A 23337-nucleotide genomic window follows, 5' to 3' on the forward strand; every position below is an offset into this window, starting at 1 on the left:
ACAGTCTCTGTCACAACTACTCAACTTTGCCATTGTAGCACGAAAGCAGCCATAGACAATACATTGACACTGAAATTTGAATTTCATAAAATTTTCACATTGTCACAAAATATTTTTCTTCTTTTGATTATTTTTCAACCATTTAAAAATGTAAAAACCATCCATAGCTCACAGGCCATACAAAACCAAGCAAAGGGCCGGATTTGGCTGGGCACTGGCCTAGAGCACCAACATTGAGAACTGTAGACTGCAGGATCTCAATCTCTATACCAGTGTGCAGTCAAAGTCCCATTCCTGACAGCATAAAGGTCTGCACAAACACAGAGACAAATGCCACCTCGTACTAGCAAACCACTTCGGCTGAACGATGGTGTTCCCATACATATGCAGGATTGTTTCAGGTTCCTTTTTCATGCTACAACCTTTGTTCCTTTTTTCATGCTACAACCTACAATCTCTATACCAGTGTGCAGTCAAAGTCCCATTCCTGACGGCATAAAGGTCTGCACAAACACAGAGACAAATGCCACCTCGTACTAGCAAACCACTTCGGCTGAACTGATGGTGTTCCCATACATATGCAGGATTGTTTCAGGTTCATTTTTCATGCTACAACCCAATGAGAATTTCACTGCAGGCTTTACCTGCATTTTACCAGCACCATTCCTTGGTGGTCCAATTACAACATTCAAGTGTGCCCACATTCTTCTAGCCCTATGATGTTAGGCATTAAATGAGACACACCATCGGTCTTCTCGCATAAAGTCCTATGGAGATTATTTTGGGTTAATGCCCATATCCTTATCACTCTGCAAATCATCCAAGTAGCTGGGTGTGTGTCCAAGAATTGATCAACAGATCAAACACAGAGAGAGCAAGAAATCTTGTCTAAGCTCAAGTTAGGTGTCTATGAATGGCCTGGATTTCTTGAAACCTAAATCACAACCTACTTATGATACACTTTATGACACACCAAGCCATGCCATGCCATGCCATACCTGTATTGTCTCTCCCACCTGTAGTCTTCCAAAAACTCTCCATGTGGTAGACTCGAGCAACTCCATCTAAGATGACATTTTCACATGCTCCATAATTGACAGGCATGTTGTCACTAGGAGCTGCAGTTCACAAATGAGATGTGTTTGAAACATGATCAAAGAGAAGGATCATCCTTTGCAGGGTCTCTATACCAATGTGCAGTCAGGGTCCCAATCCTGATGATGTAAAGATCTGTATTTTTTTAAAATAAAAGTATTAAGTGACTTATGACTCATTTTGTATATGAATGTGTGTGTGCACATACATGTCACCACTGGCTTGTAGCCAGATGCAGATTTCTGCAACCATTTATTTATTCCTGCACAAATCAAATGTGTCAATTCTTTCTACTGCACCCTGTAGCAAGTCATATTCAGGACAGACTTTGTGCAGTAGTAGACATCCAGCACACAGAACTCCAAAGGCCTGCTTTCATAAAGTTTGTACAGATAAAACAAATTCTAACTTTATATCCCTGGCACATGCTGTATGGGTCCCACAGGAAAAAGCAGCACTGTCATATTCGTCATGTGAATCATGTTCTAAACCACAGTTGAGTGATTAGCATGTACAGCCACAAGTAAGGGGGTCGAAAGTTAAAACTCACACTTCATGAAAATTGCATGATTCACTGTGAACTGACTGCAGTGCCACATCATTTTGGTTGCTTTATATATATTTATATACTCACAATGAATAGCAAACCTATTCACTGTGAATGTGTACATAAATGAATGTGACCCTTTATTTTTTTTTTCTCCTGCTGCTCTTCTGACTGCTATGGGAGGTTGACTGATTATTACCTTTATTGTACTAGTTTCTTAGCCAATAAACTGATATTTATTTAACTATTATATGAAATAGCAATTAAAATAATAATGAATTAACATAATAATATCCATTTCATTTCCAAAATGATAGTACAAAATTCAGATAAGAATCATAAATGTGATATTGAAATTTTCCAGAATGATAAGACTAACAGAAGAATATTTTATTAAACAAAATTACTTTTTGTGGAATCATTCAAATTTTAAATGATATATCTAGCGATAACAAAAATATGTCCAATTATTTTTTGATAACAACCTTATCATAAATTCTATGAAAAATATAACAATATAACAGTAGTTATTTAAATACTATATATAGCTAGTTCTTGAATTACCTTTTCTGCTTTGCAAATATCCTCTAGCATCTGTTCTATAGTAAATTTAGTCCGTCCATAAACATTAGTCACATTTCCAGTTGGATGTGCCTCATCTATTGGTAGATACTGTGGATTTCCATAAACAACACATGAACTGCTGAACACCATGTTGTACACTCCATTTTCTTTCATTACCTAATCAATAAATATATACAGAAATTTGTCAATAACCATAATTTGCAGCAATTAATAGTATAATCCATTTTATATTCAAATTCAGATTTTACTTGAGATCTATTAATTTATACCAAATCTCACTTCACTAAATTTGAAATTTTTTGCAGTTTTTCAAAAGAAAATTTAATTGCTGCTAATTTTGTTGATTTTGCAGTAGGCCATATTGGACCAATGTTTGTATGTAAAAGTGTAAGTTTGCGGGTTGGTCTACACATTGTGTAGGTTAAAAGATCTGAGATAACTCACTGGGAAAAAGCCTACTCTCTCCACCTAAGAAAAAAATAACAAAGGTGAAGAAAATACTCATCCTAAGAAAATTTTGTCCATTTAACTAAATGAAATATCCATAGCTATTAATGCACATCCTAACATTTCATTAGGAGATATACATTTGCATAGAAAGGTGACAGATGCATTAAAAAAAACTGAATTAATGTAATTTATGTAAAACATTAACTGAGTCAGATTATCCAAAAATTAAAAATTTTGCAAGGTTACACAATTTTCGGAAGTACATGTATATGTGAGCAGACCTTTTCAAAAATGAAATATGTAAAATCAAAAATACGATTATGTCTAACTGACCCACATTTACATGACTTTTTAAGAATTGGAACTAGTACTTTAAAACCCGATATTACGAAACTTAGTCGCACTCTACAACCACATTCATCGCATTAATTATAATTTTGTTGTATTATTAACTGTATTTTTGTGATTAGTACAATAAATAAGTAATAATTAAAATTTGATACAGTCCATTCCGGTTATTTGGGACACATCGGGACTAGTGCATTTTGGCCCGATTAAGCGACTGCCCCAATTATCCGAAGTTTCATGTAAATAGTTAAAAATACAATGTACCCCTCCCCCCCTTTACAATTGGTTCACTGTACAATCAAATCGTCTGCGTGGGTAGCACAGTGGTATCGTCACCGTCTTCCCCACACCGGGTGGAAAAGGCCCAGGTTCGAATCCCGTCGATGACGCGAGGAACTGTAGTGGGTTTTTTTCACTCCGTGGCTGAGTTAGTCGGTCCCAGGCGTAGATAGCAAGGTTTTTTTCCCCTCAGAAACTGAGGTTTTTTCGTCCAGCAAAACAGGCAAATCGACCAGAGAACACTCGCAATTTACAGACACGAATACGGGTTAATGTAATCATTTACGGGTAACCCTAATATAGTAAAGTACCGTTCACTATACGATGTGCAGTAAGCGCCGGTCATTGTGATCACGTTTGTGAATTGAATTTTAATTCTATTAAACAGCGATTGTAATTAGCGAAAATAGGAGGAATATTATCCACAGGCTATAAAAGCAAAGATATATTAAGCACAAATTTACCCTTTATTACCTTACCAATTAAAAAATTAAATGATACATGAAAATCGGAAGAATATATGTGATAATCGAAATAATTAATACGTACTGTAATATGTACATACGAACTAGCTGACATTTCTGTTCACTGACATTTGTGAGTTTGGGGTTAAAATTTAAAACAGTAAAAAGATAAGCAATCAATAACAAAGAACACGGCACACAAATTGCAAGTAACACGATACGCGCAAGTGAGAACGGAGTAACGAGTTACAAAGCTTCAAAAATAGGAATGAAGAGAAGATCTGAAAATTAATTTTTTTATATGATTGAAGATTTCATGAAGTGTAAACACATTTCACCATAATAACCCACAGAATTCCAGCTGTTGGTTGGTATTATCGCAAATTCAGTAAGATCGAGTTTACTGTCCGTTTATGATAGATTTCAACTAACAGAAAAGTCCAATAAACAGGTGACTGCTAATTGTTTTTATTGTTTTGTGGTTGTGACCTCCAGAATTTCGACCGAACCACGTGGTACCATCGGAGACAATCGTAGGGTAATCTCCAGTGCTGCAGTCTCCTGCCCCGATTAAACGGCATGCTGTCCCAATTAAGCGAAGTAAACCCTGGCTATTATCTCGTTTGGTTTCTGTTTTTTAAGATTTGCCCCAAATAAACGGCTGCCCCGATTAACCGGTGGCCCAAATAACCGGAATCCACTGTATAAACAAACTGTTATATTTTATATTACATATCCATCGATTTATTTTTGAATCTGTAGAAAAAGGTAGGTATAAAATTTGTTTCTCTGCATAGCATTAAAGTTATGTAGGGAATGTAGTTTTGAGTAATTAGGAATTTTCTCCGGCCAGCCTCTCTAAGAGTTTAGGGACCCCTGATCTAAACTGAAATATCACTTAATAGCAAAGATATTAAGTTGTATATACAGCAGCACCTGAATAAGTTGCTTTGTGTTATCTTCACTTCCTGCATTCTGCTTGGATCGTGGCAAAATAATTTTCCAGGTTCTTTATATTTTCATTCTATAGCTTTGCTCAACTTTGGGAATAGTGCTCCTACTCAGTTGATTAGTATATATGTGGGGGGGGGGTCAAAAAAAAGATTTGTAATCACCCAGAAGTAGTTGTGATAGAAAGATGAATTTCTTTATTTTTTTTTTTCTGTTAGTTTCCTTTAAAATTTTGACTCTAAATTTGTTACGCACATATTCTGGCAGAACAGTGTCATGTTCTGCCAAGTTTTTCTCTCACTCTATCTCTTTCACTATGGGCTTTTATTTCTGATTTCTCACCTTAATAAGAGTGTATTTCTTTTGCTGAAGAAGTTAATAGAACATTAGCAGAAGAAAACAAACATCAGGTTTGGGGTTTTAATTAGCCTGTAAGGGGGGTGGGGGTTCAAAAAAAGATATGTACTCATTGAGAAGTAGTTACAATAGAAAGATGGTAATTTTTTCATTTAATACCTTGAAATCTCTATAGCAACCACAAAATTTTGGTTTCAATCTGACAATTCATTTTTTGTTTTGCAGCACTCAATGAAATGAAGTGTCATAATGGATAAAGTGGAATACAGATCAGTAATTCATTTCTCTTTCTGCAAGGGAAAACACCCAAAACAATCCACGAAGAAATGGTCACTGTTTATGAAGAAGACTACTCAGGTTACAGTGTTCTTGCAAATTGGTATAAACAATTAAAATGTGGAAGGAACTCAGTGCATGATGAAGAGATCCCATAATGCCCAGCAACTGCTGTAACAGGAGAAAGTGTTGCAAAAATTGAGGCATTAATTCTGGAAGATTGCTGTCTTGCTGTATTATCCATCTACAGTTACATATGAGTAGTGTCTGCTAGATGGATTCCCAAGCTTCTGAAAAAGGAATACCTTCCTTCATTTCATTATGCACATGAAATTTGCACAATATGCGAGGAAAAGCATGAGGAGTTTTTTTTTCAGCTAGTCACCACGGATGAAACTTGGATCCATCATTATGATCCTGAAACTAAAGAAATGTCAAAACAATGAAAACATGCAGAACCGCTAATCCCAAAAAGGCAAAGGTACAACTAAATGTTGGCAAGGTGTTGCTGTCAGTTTTTTGTGATCAGTATGGTGTAATACTAACAGATTACATTCAAAAGGGCTGTACTGTGACAGCGAATATTACTCCAACCTCCTCATAAAGCTACATGTGCTATAAAAAGAAAAAAGATGGGGAAAGCTGTGAAAAGGTGTGCACTTAATCCATGATAATGCCCCAACACATTCCTCATATGCTGCAGTGAGGTGTGCCCACAAATGTAGGTTTAAAATTACTGACACATCCTGCTTATTTCTCCAACTGTGCACCCTTGGATTGCAACCTATTTCCTGCCCCGAAGCCCTTTCTTTGTAGAAACCACTTTGCTGCTGATGACAAGGCAATTTCTGCTGCTGAGTTGTGGTTTGATGGACAGTCAGAGGACTTCTTCAAAACTGGCCAGCAGAAGTGTATTGAAAGGTGGCAAAAATGTGCCATTTTGTCTGGTGACTATGTTGAAAAGTTTAATACATGGCGTTTGTTTCCACTCTCTATGATAACTACTTCTGGGTGAATACAAACCTTTTTTTTTCCAACCCTCCTTGTAAGTTTATTGCAGTCATTCATAGTTCACATTTGTTTGCATTTACATGTATGTTGCCATTAATTACTTGGTGCAGTTAGCAATGCAGGTTCTTTCCTTTTCTTGTTGTATTTCACTTCTAATAGCTTTCTGAGATGAACAGATTTAATGGTTGACTGCTTTCACTTTATGTTTTGGTCTCTGCTTGTTTCATTTTGGATTACTTCCTTGGTATGTACCAGTAAATGTTTTTACGTTTTAAATCCATGGTTATGCCTTTGCTCTGTATCCAATTTTACTTCTTCCCCTTTATCTTTTTCCTTCATTTATGATTTCCACTATAACATCTGCTGGATTATTTCTCATGTTTCCTTGCACACAGTTTTATGCAGCTTGGTTTACTGTTGAACCATAGTAATATTATTATTATTATTATTAGCCATATGGTGCAAGGAAGCATGAGGCTTATGCTGCACTGGCCAAAAAAAAAATTTCCCTATTACCCTGAGAGAGAGAGAGAGAGAGAGAGAGAGAGAGAGAGAGAGAGAGAGAGAAGTAGAAAGGAATCACCAAGAAAGAGGAGAATGATGATATCCAGCTTCACATGTTATTTTAAGTAGAGCCAATCTCTTTGGTGGCTGTTTAAATTAATTCCTATTTAGCATTATAGTAACCTTATCTGTTATACTCAAGTTGATAATGAGCCAATATAAAAAGTTTTGATGAGCTGCAGGTTGTGCATTACTACTCCAGAAGCCTCTTTTTTTTTTTTTTTTTATGAAAAACCCAAACACGAAAGGTATCAAAACCTATAGTACTTAGTACAGTGCATGGGTTTGAAGGAGAAGTATGGGGGGGGGGGGTGCGGAAACTTTGCTCTAGAGACTAAACATGGGTTTCACCACTTCAAGCCTCCAATAAGCAAAGTGGTGGTATTTCACCGGTTGATGAAAGTCATCTACCACCTATAATTTTGAATACTAATCAAAAAAAGGAACAGAGGCAGAACATTTTGGACCTCGATTATTTAACCTATATTCTGTTTACAATTCACTTTTACAGAAAGAATATTTCTAGCAAAATTAATACGACAGATATCTGAAAAAGCTCTGAGACTAGTCACACTTCAGTGAGACTGCAGTGAGCTATAGGTATGCCATGTAGCAATGGTAGGGGCCAAGCTGCATTACAGTATGGACTAGATGCATCACATGCATTATGCTTAATGGATGTAATGCATCTAGTCTGTAAGCTTGCTAGATAAGCTTATATGCTTGCTAAGTCAGCACTGGTATTCATGTACTAACACCAGCTCTGCTTAATTTCAAGGAAAACAAAATGATGGCCAAGATGTGTTCTGCAACAGAGAAAAGTAATGGTGATTCCTCTCCCTGATGCTAAAGACATATATATCAGGTTCATAGGAAGAGAAAGTAAACTATGGCTTGAGGCAATTTAAAGTCATTTTAAATACCACACACATGCATTTCATACATCAATACTGATTTTACATGCAAATATGACAAAAACAAATGAAATTAGACTTCTGCCAGAATTGGTGAATTTCTTAAATATACAGTGCCTCTGACTACCTAAGAATTTCTGCACATCGATCCTGCAACCATCCTTTCTCAACTCAATTTGAATTTATGTGAATATGTTGCCTGGAAAGTAAATTAAGAGGAATCTGTGAAATTAAAGATGTCAACTCAAAATGTTTCAACTAAGATTTTAATACAATTGAATTAAAATATGAAGAGCCCTTAAGACAACAGTTGCAAGTTTGCTATATCTTACAGTTTACAATGAATACATATCTTACCTCAAGCAGAAATATAGTGCTCACAACATTATTCTTATAGTAGAACAGAGGTTTCTGCATTGATTCTCCAACTGCTTTCATAGCAGCAAAGTGAATAACAAAATAAATTTTGTGCTGAAATCAGAAAAGATATTAGAATTAATGGGAAGCACATTTTTTATATCATAGATCTGAGATAAAAGTTGAATGGGAGTAAAACAAGCAAAAAAATCATGTGCTAACTGGATAAACAGATAATATGAAACAGAATTAGTACTGACAAATTATGCAAGAAAGCAAGCTTATACAGTATCAGAAAAGAGGAGGAGAAAAAAAACACCATATCACTGTCCATCTCCTCTAATAGTTTGTACAGTTCTTCCTTGAATTTATTCAAACTACCCATTGGCTGAAGACAAATTTCGGCACATCTGTCCTGGAAACTTCCTTGCTCAATTTGAATTTATGTATGTTGTCTAAGTAAGACATCAGCAATAGCTTGCTCAACCCATTCAAAGCCTTAAACACCTCAATCAAATCTCCTTGCAGGTGCCTAATTTCCAGATGCTGCAATTTATAGAAGTGAAGCCTTCGTAACGATATCCTTTTGTTCCCCTCACTAATCTTATCCCCCTTTGTACCCATTCCAACAGATCCACATCCTTTCTGAAATAAGGGCCTCTAGACCTGTATACAGTACTCAAAATGTGGCCTAACCACTGTCTTATACAATCGAATACAACTGATGCTGCATAAAATAATGCATTTCCTGTTTATACTCCAGGATGACCACATAAGGTCAATAGTTCACAAGATATAGAGAATACAGAAAACATCACATCACTGCACTTGGTCTTGCATCCCTCATTTTGCCAATACTAATCATGCACAGAGTAATATATATATATATATATATATATATGGAGGGAAATTACATAAATAAACATTTCCAGGAAATCAAGCAATAAATAAATTAATTAATAACACAAACTAAACAATTTAAAATATTTACCAATTACAATCCACAATTCCTAACCAATTTTTTTGAAGTGATTAAACATTACAATAATATAATTTTTGTTTCTTCTTTCTCAATATTCCAAATAAGAATTAATATTTGTATATTCCTGTAAATCATGTGTACAATTAAAGTTTTAGTTTTTAAAAATATATTATCTCTAACTATTTACACAATGAAAGCATTCCATGCCATCCACAGATGTCAAAAATAAGAACAACATTTTAAAACTAATGAAAATTGCTAAGTTTCTCAGGCTCCTGCAGACATTCTTCCAAATGTGAAAGTGAAACGTGCGTGTGTGTGTGTGTGTGTGTGTGTGTGTGTGTGTGTGTGTGTGTGTGTGTGTGTGTGTTACAGTAATAATCAACAAATTTTTTTTGTATTTTTAAGAATTCAAAGCCACTCATTCCCTGAATTGAAACACAGACACTTGCATGAAATTAGGCAAATAAGGCTGACAGTACAGGAGCCAGTAGAAGGAAGTGACCACAGAGTTCTTCGGTGGTCAATGAAGAGAGTTTTTTGTTGTTGTTGTTTGGTTTTTAGGAGCATTAGCAACTAAGGCCATATTACTCCGAGGATATGCAGTAGTCAATCCCTGACCTTCCCGCATCCTCCGTATTTGGTGGTGACGGGCTCGAACCCCGGTCTAATCAAGAAGCGTGTGCTACGCACTTTTGCTCCTTCCCACCTGGCTACAATGAAGAGAGAGAGAGAGAGAGAGAGAGAGAGAGAGAGCAGCATTAAAGGCAAGAAATGAAATTACAACAGATTAAAATGCTGCATGGCCTCTATTAACTGGGTAGATATCTCACAGAGAGCGAATACAATTGAATTATGGTATACCTTTAAAACATTAATCACAGAAGCCTTGAACGCTTATATACCATTAAAAAAATACTCCAAGTGAAGGATTCCAAGTTGGATGAATAATGAAGTTGCCAGATTACTTAGATGAGACTTGATTGAGGTGTTTAAGGCTCTGAGAGGCATATGCAAAATTAATGAGGATAAAAATTTTCACGGTTATAAATGATTCTAGAACAAGGGAACCATAATTTCAAGTTACGGGAGGGGGAGATGTTTAGACTGGATCACAGGAAGTTTTATTTTAGCCAGCGAGGAAATTCAGAGATCAGCTGGATAATTACCTACAGGAGGAGGGAAACACATAGGTTGTCTATTTCTTTTTTTCTTGTTAATCAATTATTATTTTTTTTTTTTTTTAATATTTTCTTCTTATTATTGTTATTTGATTTTATTTATTTTTTTGGCTGGTGCAGCATAAGCCATAGGCTTCCTTCCGCCATGTGGCCATTGCATAATACTAACTAAGGCGCCTCCGTAGCCTGGTTGGAAGGAGCAGCAATGCGTAGCACACGCTTCTTGATTAGACCGGGGTTTGAGCCCGTCACCACCAAATACGGAGGATGCGGAAAGGTCAGGGAATGACCACCGCATATTCCCGGAGCAATATGGCCTTAGTTGCTAATGCTCCTAAAAAACCAAATAACACCAAATAAATAAATAGCATAATACTAATACTAAATGCAACTCAAATATTTTTAACAGCTGTTCACACTTAGCCAGCAAAACCAAAGCTCTATAACAAAATTAAATCTCTGTTGTTGGCTTCTCACAGATGCCACATGACAATGGAGCATCTGTCTTTCTAATAGGAGTTGCCTATTAGAAAGACAGCTGCTTATTCTTATTTGGCATATTTTAAATGCCAAACAAAGAAATTTTTCATAATTTGTAGTATGCTGAAATGAAAACAGAAAATACCATATAACAAGTTAGACAATACTGGTGGGCAAAGGTACATGGAAGGTTTGATTTCATTTACAATAAAAAAAAAAAAAAAAAAAAAATTAAAAAGTGGTGTCTGATAGACTCAGTGGTCTCTATCAGACACCATTCATCACCACACTTTGAACCCAGACCTTTTTCACTAAGTGGAAAAGGTCTGGGTTCAAAATGCAACAATGTGATGAATCACAGTTTCAGTTTCATTATTGCAATCTCAATGTGAACAAGCCAGTCAGTCTCAACTGAGGGCTGCACGATTTCTTCTCCCTGAAATTTTTGATTTTGATTTAGCAAGCAAACTGACCCAAGGATACAGAGTTAGAAACACTATTTATATTGTAAGATGTAGATCTCATAAATTAATATAAAAATATTTGTTTTGCTAAAATAAATCCAGGTAGGGCAATGGAAAGTGAGAATTAGCATTAATGCCCAAGTATTATGTTAAAGATAGTAAATATTAAGATTGAATATTTAGGTTGAATGTAATAGAAGTTAAAAGTTGGAAGAACACTGGATTTAGTAATGGACAGTTTTTGGCGTGGGAATTAAAATAGTGGCTAAAAGGTAAACAAGTAATTTAAATAATACAAGAGAAGGAACAGAGGCAGCGCAACGACTAGAGAAGGGGTGCCATTTGAGAACAGGTGTGAAAGGGTTACTGAGGGCAAGAACAATAGGACACGAAACAGAATTACGAAGCATCTCTTTTGATCTAAGCCACCGTTAGGAAGTAAACACGAAATGAGTGGATGTCCAGTGTTTGCATCAAAAAGAAACAGCATCAGGATGGTGGATATTTTGAAAAGTTGGCCATATTTAGAGAGAAAGTGTGAGCACGAAACTAAGTGTTTTGAAGGTGATCTGGCAAACATGAAAAGGTCATACTGCCATGTGAAAAAAAAAAAAAAAAAATTTCTAGAGAAGGGTTGGTTTGTGCACTAGGGAGACAGCTGAGGTGAGTTGTTTTAGCAAATAGGAAGGAATGAAAAAAATTAAACAGCATGGGAACTGGTTGGAGTCCTTGGGGGAGGCATTTCGAACTTAAAGGAAAAGGGAAGTTGGGGGGGGAGTAATTTGAGAAAGTGTCCATTCTGTATCTGACTTCTCTGTGGTCAAGGGGAGAAAGACATGAGTTTGCGGGTTGAAGTGGGAGTAGATTTTTTTGGTGGTCAGAGTGGTAGCAGGATAAAGAAGAAAAAGAGAAAAAAAAAAAAAAAAAATGTCAGAGAAAGAAAGCCTGGTCCAGCATCAGAGGGCTGTGATGGGCAGTAAAGGCAGTGTTAAAGTTTAAGGTTAAGGTAAACATCCAAGAAAGAAAGCCTGGTCCGATACCAGAAGGCAGTGTGCCCAAGAAATGGAAGAAAGCCCGTCTGCCATGAAGGAAGCCTGAACGCAAGAAAATTGGAAGTAGCGGCCATTCTGGGATGTAAGTCTGTTCCTGTTTTTTTTTTTTTTTGAATCCTGATTGTTATTATTTGTTATGTGTTTTTTTTTAGGAGCATTAGCAACTAAGGCCATATTGCTCTGGGTATATGAGGTGGTCATTCCCTGACCTTTCCGCATCCTCCTCCGTATTTGGTGGCTCATGGGCTCGAACTCCGGTCTAATCAAGAAGTGTGTGCTATGCACTGCTGCACCTGCCCACCTGGCTACGGAGGCGCCTTGAATCCTGAACTCAAGGATTCATAACCTAGCTCTGTAAGGAATTGAGTGATAGTCCTTTTAAAAAAGGAACATTCCTGTTGTATTAGGCAAGTTAGTTACTAAGGTTGAGATAATTTGTTATGAATTTTTAATGATTATGAACTAATGTAAGAGTAATACAGGGGTAAATAAAGGGAAAGTGATAGTATAAAGGAATTAGTAAAGAAATTATATTTATAGTTGCAGTACTGTAAGGATATGTTAACCTATATCATTAAATTAGGCCAAGTGCCAACACAAGATAACATACTAGATGAAGTGTAAAGAGAAAGAAATTTTATTAACAGAGAAACCTCAAGAGTAAAGAGGAATGACTAAGATGATAACTAGAGAGTAATTAAGGTAGAATGAGTGATTTGTAGTAAATGTTGTTGTTGTTGTTCTGGTTTTTAGGAGCATTAGCAACTAAGGCCATATTGCTCCGGTGCGGTGGTCATTCCCTGACCTTTCCGCATCCTCCGTATTTGGTGGTGACGGGCTTGAACCCCGGTCTAATCAAGAAGCGTGTGCTACGCACTGTTGCTCCTTCCCACCTGGCTACGGAGGCGCCTGATTTGTAGTAAATATTACTGAAGTAAGAGGATACCAGTTGTAATAAATTTCATGGTTAAAAGCTAAGAGATCTAACAAAGTAATAAGAGCTGAAATGAGTTTACTGATGTAAAAATTAGTAACGTAAGAGAATGATTGAGTAATCAAGAATTCATATTTAGTAAGATACAACTGATACAAACTGATTTAATAATTCGTAAATTGAGAATAGTTGATGAGAGAAAGATAGTGTAGTGTACTGTAGTATGGTTCAAATATATGGAAATTGGTATGCTTGTACGTAATTATTTGTTTCTTTTATGTAAATGCTGTATATAATGTTCATTAAAGGTTTGTAAATTTTTGTAAATAAATGTGTATTTAATGTTCTGCTAACATCTGCTTTACACACCCTAGAGTCTAGAATTTTCTGTGAATTGCAGTCAGATTTGCATAATGTGGGGTGGGATTGTGACTTCAGTAGGGTGGAAGTGAATTGCATTTAATAACATTTTTTTTTAATTATCCCCCCACTCCCAAAAAATATATTGATCCTTCATAGACTTAGTTTTTATGAACTATAACTATTCTAAACAGAAAATACTTTATCAGCTTGTTTTCAACAGGAGGTTAAAATTACAGTTGGTAATTTGCACTTTCACTATTTTTGTGCATCATGTGCTTAACTATATATTTCAAAAAAAAAAAAAAAAACCACCTTTTAAACAGTGTACTATATTTAACTGCATATATATTATGTTAAATATAATACATAAAGCTAGAAATATTTCAATCTTATCTATTGTAATTTCAAAGATGATACTTTACAAAAGTTGCAGAAAAGTATGCAAAATCAAGATTACAGTTCATAAACCAATGTCTAGTGTCAAAAAAAAAAATTGTTCAAAAGTTCATAAATCTAATGTCTGTAAACGAGAGTTCACTACAAGTAGTTTCCAACTTTGGGTTAATTCATTCCTAGCGAAAACTTGTAAAGCAGGAATTTATTCCCATAGACAATGTTAAAAAACAGGGGTTATGTTCTGAACAATGAAATTAGTTAGCTAATTAGTTTATGTTTAAACAATGATTGATTTATCCAAAGAAATGAAAACATAGCCTGTAAAATCAAGTAAATTATAATTTAAAGAAATTATTTATGACTTAACAAATGTTAAAGAATGTTTAATCTTCATCATCGACTAAATGAAACAGAATTTTATTAACAGAGAAACCTCTGTTAATAAAATTGTTGGGTCAGCACTCGTTATTGGTTTGTTGCACAAGGAGTCAAAAATACTTCAAGAGGCATTTGTTACCAGGAAATACCTTCTCTTTTCTTTATAAATTTCACGATAGCATGTATAAGCATTTTTTAATGGCACGCACAAATTGCAACTAACAAGATACGCGCAAGTGAGATTGCAACTAACACAATTCGCGGGGAGTAACAAGTTTACAAAGCTTTAAAAAAAAAATTAATAGAAGATTCAAAATTTATTTATATTTTTTATGACTGAAGATTGCAGTGAAAAGGAAACACATTTCAACCTAATAACGTAAAAACCCACACAATTCCAGCTATTGGTATTTTCACAAATGCAATAACTGAGTTTACTACCCATTTATAATTGCACGCACTAACAGAAAAGCACAATAAACCAGAAAGTGCAAATTGTTTTATGGTTGTGACTTCCAGAAATGTGCTTTAGAAAAATATCACAAAGCCGTTCAAAATTGGTTCTTATAACAGAACATATGATAACGATGAAAGTGTAGTGCGTTTAATGATTTGAATTGGTAACTAATACAATTTACATTATAAAATGACCTTTTAAAGAGATAAATAGCTTACTTATACAGCAAAAATTTCAACTTCCAAGGTCTTGGAATGAATAACTAAAGAACAATGTGTTATTGGTGCCGACCTGGCTAGCCAGGTGGGTAAAGTGCCTGCCTGGCAACCCAAAGGTCGTGGGTTCTAATCCCGCCTCAGGCTTGGATCAAAGTACTGCAAAAACCGTGGGAGGTGCATTATGGCCACAGAAGCCGATGCACCAACAACTAAAAAAAAAAAAAAAAAAGTGTTATTGGGTTCACATTATGATATTTTCACGATACGACGGAACGGATCTCTGGAACGGATTAATATCGTAAAGCGGGTTGCACTATATTGTATAGCTGTTCGGATGGTTTGAAATGGGGATTTATGAATGTTTAATATTCATTTTTTGCAATTAATCTTCATATTTTCGATTTTGTTGATACTTAAAAAAAAAAAAACTCAAACCCAGGAACTTGTAAAACAAAAACTTGTAAAGCGGAAACTGCCTGTATATCTTAATAGTATATCATAGCAACACTAAGAATAAGCCATTTATGCACTATCTTATGTTTCGTCTTATTCTCCAATGGTTGTTTATATTGAAAAACATTATGGTTTTTCAATATTAGCATTAGTAGAAGCATATGATGCAAGAAAGCAAGTTTATGCAGCATCAGACAAAAAAAAAAAAAAAAACCTTCCACTTCACCCCTCCGTTCGTTCAAAATACCTATCCAGCCGAGCCTTAAATTTATTTAGGCTATCAACCTCCACAACAAGGGATGGAAGTCTGTTCCACCAACCAACTACCCGCTGGCTAAAGGCAAATTTCCACACATCTATCCTACATCTGTCTTTCCTCAATTTGAATTTATGCCCTCTCAGGTGATTATTCTGAGCAAGAGGAAGTATCCCTCTTGAATGGTTTGAGCATTGAGCATGCTCAAACCATTCAAGGCTTTATACACCTCTATCAGATCACCTCGCCGGTGCCTAGTCTCCAGACACTGCAATTTGCAAAATTTAAGCCTTTCTTCGTAAGAGCAACCCTTTGTTCCATTCACTAATTTTGTTGCCCTTCTCTGTACTCGTTCCAGCAGCTCTACATCCTTCTTGAAATGAGGCCTCCAGACCTGTATACAGTACTCAAGGTGTGGCCTGACCATTGCCTTATACAAGGGAATAATCACCTCCTTATCCCTGCTAGAAAAATTCCTGTATATCATTGACAAGACACCATGAGCCACCAATATAAATAGACTGGCAATCTTGCAAGTACACTGTTCTGCTTTGGTTCTCTTTTCATGGCATTAAGACCACTCCACAATTATTCGAACTGGAAGCACTGCTGCCCTGATTATATGAATCCAAATTAAAGTAGCGCATGTTTTGTCACATGCTGCTAACTGCAACAAGTTTTGCTTGTGAGGCAATGCAACTAAGCTAAAATGAAACAAACTAAATGATACAGAAAATTAAACTAAATTAAGCAGCAAGAACGGATGCTCACTCAGGAAAGTATACCAGCAGAGAACCCCGTAATGGTGATGCAACTACAGCTAGAAAGAAGTAAGGCCTCCACACCCATGCACAAACCCTAAAGCAAATGTTGACACCAACTGTAAGAAACAAAGTAACATAAAAGAAAGTTTTAGGGAACCACAGAACCATCTTTTGTTTTGTATTTCTCCTTGGCGTTATTTATACTATTTAACCACTTCATCGGAGGGTGGGGTATTGGCCACTGTGAATCCCAAATGGTTGTATATTCATCATGGACTGCTTACAGAAAGCAAACTGACCATGGGCATTTGTATATGGCTGAAATTTGCATTTTATTTTCTTTCAGATTTTAGAGGGCATCAACGTATATGGCCATGGCCAATTCGCTTTCTATAAGCAGCCCACAAATGAAATAACAATTCTTTGGGATTTTCAGTGACTGATGCCTCCTGCCAAAATGGTTACCCAAAACTTTATCTTGTGTCATTTTTCTTCTTGGAATGGGTGCTGACATTTGGCTTTAGGTTTGTGCATGGGTGCAGCCAAATGAAATAACAATTCTTTGGGATTTTCAGTGACTGATGCCTCCTGCCAAAATGGTTACCCAAAACTTTATCTTGTGTCATTTTTCTTCTTAGAATGGGTGCTGACATTTGCCTTTAGGTTTGTGCATGGGTGCAGAGTCCTAGTTCCATTCTGCAATAGCACCACATGTTGTAGCAGAGGCGGATTTAACGGCATGCGCACCGGGCGCGCGCCCTGGGCCCCGACTTCTGAAGGGCCCCTCAAAACCCCAACTTTACACTTTTTTCTAATGACACCAAGTTTGGTTTCATATGTGCAATTTTAATTACGTACAAGTTTACAATCGGCAGTAAAACCTGATAGTATGTTTATATTCGCTTATTTTCATTATTTCATTACTACGCTGCATATTATGCACATACTATGCTGCATGCTATGCATATACTATGCTGCATGCTATGCATATACTATGCTGCATACTATGCACATACTACGCTGCATAGGGGCTGCGCTACCGTTCATCAGAGGAATAGAATCGTATTTGCTCCTTTGTACTTACAAAGGTTCTCCTGCAGTGCAGACTTGTTAATGACTTGTTAGTCATTAACTAACAGAAGCGGATTAAGGTAAAGTAATTAACTCTTTGTAAAAAGCAAACGTTTAAAATTTTTTGTTACAATTTGTTTCCTGGGTGAACAGCAATAGTTGCCCTGTTGTTGTAGCATTGTAGACAACATCGACGGGCAGTATGTAAGGGGCTGTCTCCCTCCCCAAGTTTTTTGGGGAGGGAGACAGCCCCTTACATAATGAAGTAACAGTCAATATTACATGAAAAATGAGGTAATACAGGCGGCGGCTTTAATAATATAGAACATTGCTCTACAGCGGAACACTTGGGGAGGAAAGCAAACGGAATAGGAACGTGTTATAAAACGTGGGTGGGGAAGTAGAAAATAAGAATAAGAAGAAAATAAGAATAAGAAGATTGTGGCGATTTAGAGAGCTGTATGTCAAGGAACTGGAAGAAATTTGACACAAGAAATTGATTGTTGATGCCTACAAGAAAGATACAAGTAACGATATATTTCCAAGAATTTTTATAAAACTTAGAACTGTTCTAATGTTACCCTTTCATTCAGCAGAATCAATAATTTGACTCTAAAAGTTTACTCGTCATCTAATACAGGTGACACCTACATAGGGGCCAAGTACCTCGTCATCTAATAGGTGACGCCTGCATAGGGGCCAAAAGCATCGTCATCTAATAGGTGACGACTACATAGGGACCAAATGCTTCGTCATCTAATAGGTGACGCCTACGTACGGGCCAAATGCCTCGTCATCTAAGAGGTGACGCCTACGTACGGGCCAGATGCCTCGTCATCTAATAAGTGACGCCTATATGTGGACCCAGTGAAACGTGTCATCTAATAGTTGACGCCTATATATGGACCCAGTGCTTCGTCATCTATGCACCTATGTAGGTGACGCCTACATGGGTGCCAAGCAGCATTGTCTGCAGGGCCCATGTTCCCTGTCAGTCCCTTCCTTCTGTTTCCTACCCTCCAGTCTTCTGCCTCCCCACCTTACTTTTCTCTTACACAACGTTTTTTTTTTCATGCCCCATGGGTGTAAATCTAAATACATCAAAATTATTTCCCCAGAACAACTTATCAGCGAACAACCTCTGCTAAAATTACAAAAATTATGATATTAGGGTCCCCTGTAAATGATTACATCTACCAATATAATATAATTTACGAATTAATAATTTTGTCTGTAAATTGCGTGTGTTCTCTGGTCGATATGCCTGTTTTCTGGAAGAAAAAACCCCAGGTCTGGGGGAAAAAACCTTGCTATCGCCTGAGACCGACTAACTGTTAAAATTACAACCGTTGCTCAAGAAACAGCGATCATTTCATTCTCAAATCTGGTCTTAGCCACTGAAATCCCAGGAGAGTAGATGGCAGGACCCAGTCAGCCGTGGCATGGTGTGGTAACGTCGGGTCCCACTAGGGTCTTCGCTGCTAATAGACCGGAAGAACAAAGGGCTTGGTTTGTATTGAGGTTTCATGGCGCATGGACTATGCGGGTCATATGCGCCAAGAACAAAGGGCACAACACAATATACTGCACATGACCCAATACACCTTCAAATCTCTGACCCGATACAACGCACACCCGCGGAGATGGGAGAAATCCCAGAAGCTGTTGGACACCAACATACCTTACAAGAGGCGGATTTAACGGCGGGCACACTGGGCCCCGACTTCTGAAGGGACCCCAAAACCCCAACTTTACACTTTTTCCTAATGACACCAAGTTTGGTTTCATATGTGCAATTTTAATTACGTACAAGTTTACAATCGGCGGTAAAACCTGATAGTATGTTTATATTCGCTTATTTTCATTATTTCATTACTACGCTGCATACTATGCACATACTACGCTGCATAGGCTCCGTGCGGCTGCGCTACCGCTCATCAGAGGAATAGAATCGTATTTGCTCCTTTGTACTTACAAAGGTTCTCCTGCAGCGAAGACTTACGATATACGCGTATATCGTAAATTGTTGAAATTATATTAAGATAAAATTAATTCTGTTGTTACATCAGCTGCTGGATTTTTGTAGTTTATGAATAATCTTTGAATTTTAATTAATCATTAATTTATTTCACTATAACGAAAAATCTCTTCTCTAGTTTTCTAATCCTTAGACTTAAATTTTATATTTTTCTTTTCATTGATAGGCTACCAATGGTAGCTAGAAAAATGAAACGACATCTATCAGGGGCTGAAAAAAGACAAATTAAAAAAAGACGCGAATATAATATAATACATATATTATATTCAATTTTTATTGGAAATAAAACATTAATAGTACATAATATTTTTTATTTATTTAAAAAAATGGTTAACATGTATTTTTATTTTCCCCGTCTCTCTCTTTTTCTTTTTAAGGGGACCAATATTTTCTTCTGCGCCCGGGGCCTCAGCCGACCTTAATCCGCTTCTGTGTTGCAGTAGCGTATCCAGGTATCATCGTAAGGGGGGGGCATGGAAACCAGGTTCAGGTAACATTGTGGGGGGGGGCATGGCGACCAAGCTTTTGAGGGTTTTTTAGAGCACTTCCTGCATTCTGTTTCTTTAATTTCAAATTTCTGGTTAAGAAGGGGCATATGCCCTCTCTGCCCACCCCTGAATATGCCCGACCTGTTGTAGTGTTCTATGCTTTCATATTTACATGAGTATTGACTTTCACTGCTTAAGTTCATTTTCTTTCACACTGTTTAGTTTATTTAATTACAGTTTAGTTACAAGTAGTGGCAGCACCTCATGAGCAAAACCTGTTGTAGTTAGCAGCTAACTTTGCACACAGTAAAACAGTGCTAATTTTGGTAATCATTAATATTATTTCTCTAATGATAACATATATGATAAGAATATAAAAAAAAGTAAAATTAAAAATAAAATGCATTTCTTACCTTCTGAAATATCTCAGAGAGTTGATCTTTATCTAAGAGATCACATTGGTAAAAGGTCAGCTTCCTACCAGTAATTTCTTCTGCTCTACGAAGACTCGGAGCTTCACCATGATGTCCTAAAAATTAAATAGACAAAAGATGCATCTTTTATAAAAGGCATACACTAGTTTCACTTAAACACAAAGACAATTTTCCAAAAAAAAAATAAAAAACCAGCTGGCCATGATTTAGTAATGTAAATACATCCAAAAGTTGAAATTATCCATCAGTTCAATTTAAAAACTTTAAAATAAAAGTACTATTATTTTTTAATAATGCTTGAAACTTCATCATCCTTCTGCTGGAAGACGACTTATTCTGATTGTGCTGGAGGCACAATCAGAATAAGTCACATCTTTGCAGCTAGCCATGCTGAGCATCTGGGCAGGAGATGAGGGAACTTGCTGTTATTTTCTCTGTGAGGAGAGGGTTCCAGTTTGATGGTCTCTGGCTAGTTAGGCTCAGCTAATTAGAGTGTGTCTGGCCTTCCTGTACCTAGTTATTGGCCTGTTGCTGCTGAGGATTGTGATATTGTTCTTGCAATTGTAGCGGTTAGCCTTATCCAGGAAAAGCATCATTCATGCCAAGGGGAAAGTTAATCAACTACATTCCTGATTACTGTTGTAAACAGAAATGTAGATTACTCAGATGTTTTAAAAAATAGTTACTGTATTTTTTAAAACATCTGTAATAACAAGAAAAGCAACAGACTTCTTTACTTATATTAACACTGAAAGGAAGGGATTGAATCACACTGGTCCACTTGATGTTGATGGTTTAACTGTTCACGATCCTGCTCAGGTTGCTGACAGGTCAAATAGGTATTTTGCATCTACATTCATACATGAGGAATCCTTTAGGGAGGGGGATGCCAGAAGTTCATAAAATTCTAACAAGGAATTGAACGATTCTGTGATTTACTTAAAAGAAAGTAGAAGAGAAATTGTTGAATTTAAACATAGAAAAGGCAGCTGGAGTGGATGGGATCTATCCAATTATATTAAGGGGAGGCAGCAAAGGAGGTAAGCAAACCCTTAGCCATAATTATGAGTGCATCATTAGATTCAGGAGAGGCCCCTATGGACAAGATATGTGCAAATGTATCCCCAATTCACAAAAGGGATCAAAGGGTGATATGAGTAATTACAGAGCTGTTAGCTTAACTTCTGTTCCAGAGAAAATAACGGAGTCACTGGTTAATGACATAATGCAGTACCATATAGAAAGGAGTGCAGAACACTTCAGTCACAGAATGGGTTTGTTATGTGTAGAGGTTATCTGATCAATTTGATTAGATTTCATGATGCAGTGACAAGGAAACTGAATGAAAAAAAATAATTTTCATATCATATACCTGGATTTCAGGAAAGCTTTTGATACTGTTGCACATAAAATACTGCTTTACAAATTGGACCACCACTGTGGCATTAAGGGAAAGTTACTGCTATGGATAAAGGGATGGCTGATTGGGAGAAGACAGGGAGTGGCTATCACTGGACACTGCTCTTCATGAACTTATGAAGTTATTAGTGGAATCCCACAGAGTTTGGTGCTGGGCCCATTGTTGTTTTCTGTATTTATTAATGATAGTGATGAGGGTACATCAGGCTTAATGTCTACGTTTGCAGATGATACAAAGTTTAGCAGGGTGGTTAACGAAGGTATGCTGCAAAAGCAGCATACCTTCGTTACTGTCATTAACTAGATCTAGAAATGTGTATTTTAGTGCAATTGCATCATTTATACACAGATAAATATAAATTAGCAAATTTGCAATAGCGGCATCATTTAAGTTACATCTCATATTGTGAATACCTTCACAATGAGTTGCCATGACATTGCATTACTTTGAATAAGTAACGCTTCACCCAAAGGAGAAGACTGTTGTTACTTATTCTCAGTGGATACCACCACCACCCAGACGGCACCGTTCCAGGGCTATTTGGCCCTTCTTTTTCGGTTTGGGTAGGTAGGTAGGTACCCAAGTGATGTAATGATGGCAAAACAGTTGTGAAGTATATCTTCACAATATGAGAGATGCCTGATGGTGTATGATATAAGTTAAGACTAATGCATTAGGGCTTAAAGCCTCAAGCTGAAAAAGAGATTAGACTATGTGTATTTTAGTGCAATTGCATCATTTATACACAGCTAAATATAAATTAGCAAATTTGCAATAGCGGCATCGTTTATGAGAATAAGTAACTACAGTCTTCTCCTTCGGGTGAAGCGTTACTTATTCGAAGTAATGTAATGTCATGGCAACTCGTTGTGAAGGTATTCACAATATGAGACGTAACTTAAACGATGCTGCTATTGCAAATTTGCTAATTTATATTTAGCTGTGTATAAATGATGCAATTGCACTAAAATACACATAGTCTAATCTCTTTCGCAGCTTGAGGCTTTAAGCCCTAATGCGTTAGAGTCTAGATCTAGAAACTAAAAATTAGACAGATGGGCTGAGAAATGGCAATTGAAGTTTAACATTAACAAATGTAAGTTGCTGCATTTGAGTAGCAGTAATCACAGAGTAACAAATCAACTGTGTGATATCCCAACAATAACTGCCTTTGATGTTTTGACCAGCACCTCAAATTCATTTACTAAACTCCTACCATTGGTGTACACACAAGTATACATGCACCTGTTCTTATTCCTAGCTACCGTAACACATCCCATGCATTTCCTTGTTCCGCAATGACTCCCAGC

General features: G+C 36.6%; 1 protein-coding gene across 2 annotated transcripts in view; it reads right to left on the reverse strand.

Annotated features, from left to right (window-relative positions):
- Positions 1-23337, reverse strand: part of LOC150079019 (UDP-glucose 4-epimerase-like) — a 121108-nt gene that overhangs the window by 54469 nt on the left and 43302 nt on the right. For both annotated transcript variants that reach the window (XM_090383885.1, XM_090383886.1), the window contains exons 3-5: positions 20587-20702; positions 8199-8312; positions 2207-2383 (exon numbers count right to left, since the gene is read on the reverse strand). In XM_090383885.1, coding sequence (XP_090240011.1) covers positions 2207-2383; positions 8199-8312; positions 20587-20702 — 407 coding nt within the window. The remainder of the gene's footprint in view (positions 1-2206; positions 2384-8198; positions 8313-20586; positions 20703-23337) is intronic.

Source organism: Mastigoproctus giganteus, chromosome 10 (assembly GCF_048544385.1).
Source record: "Mastigoproctus giganteus isolate SK-2022 chromosome 10, ASM4854438v1, whole genome shotgun sequence".
NCBI classification, from domain to species: Eukaryota; Metazoa; Arthropoda; class Arachnida; order Uropygi; family Thelyphonidae; genus Mastigoproctus; species Mastigoproctus giganteus.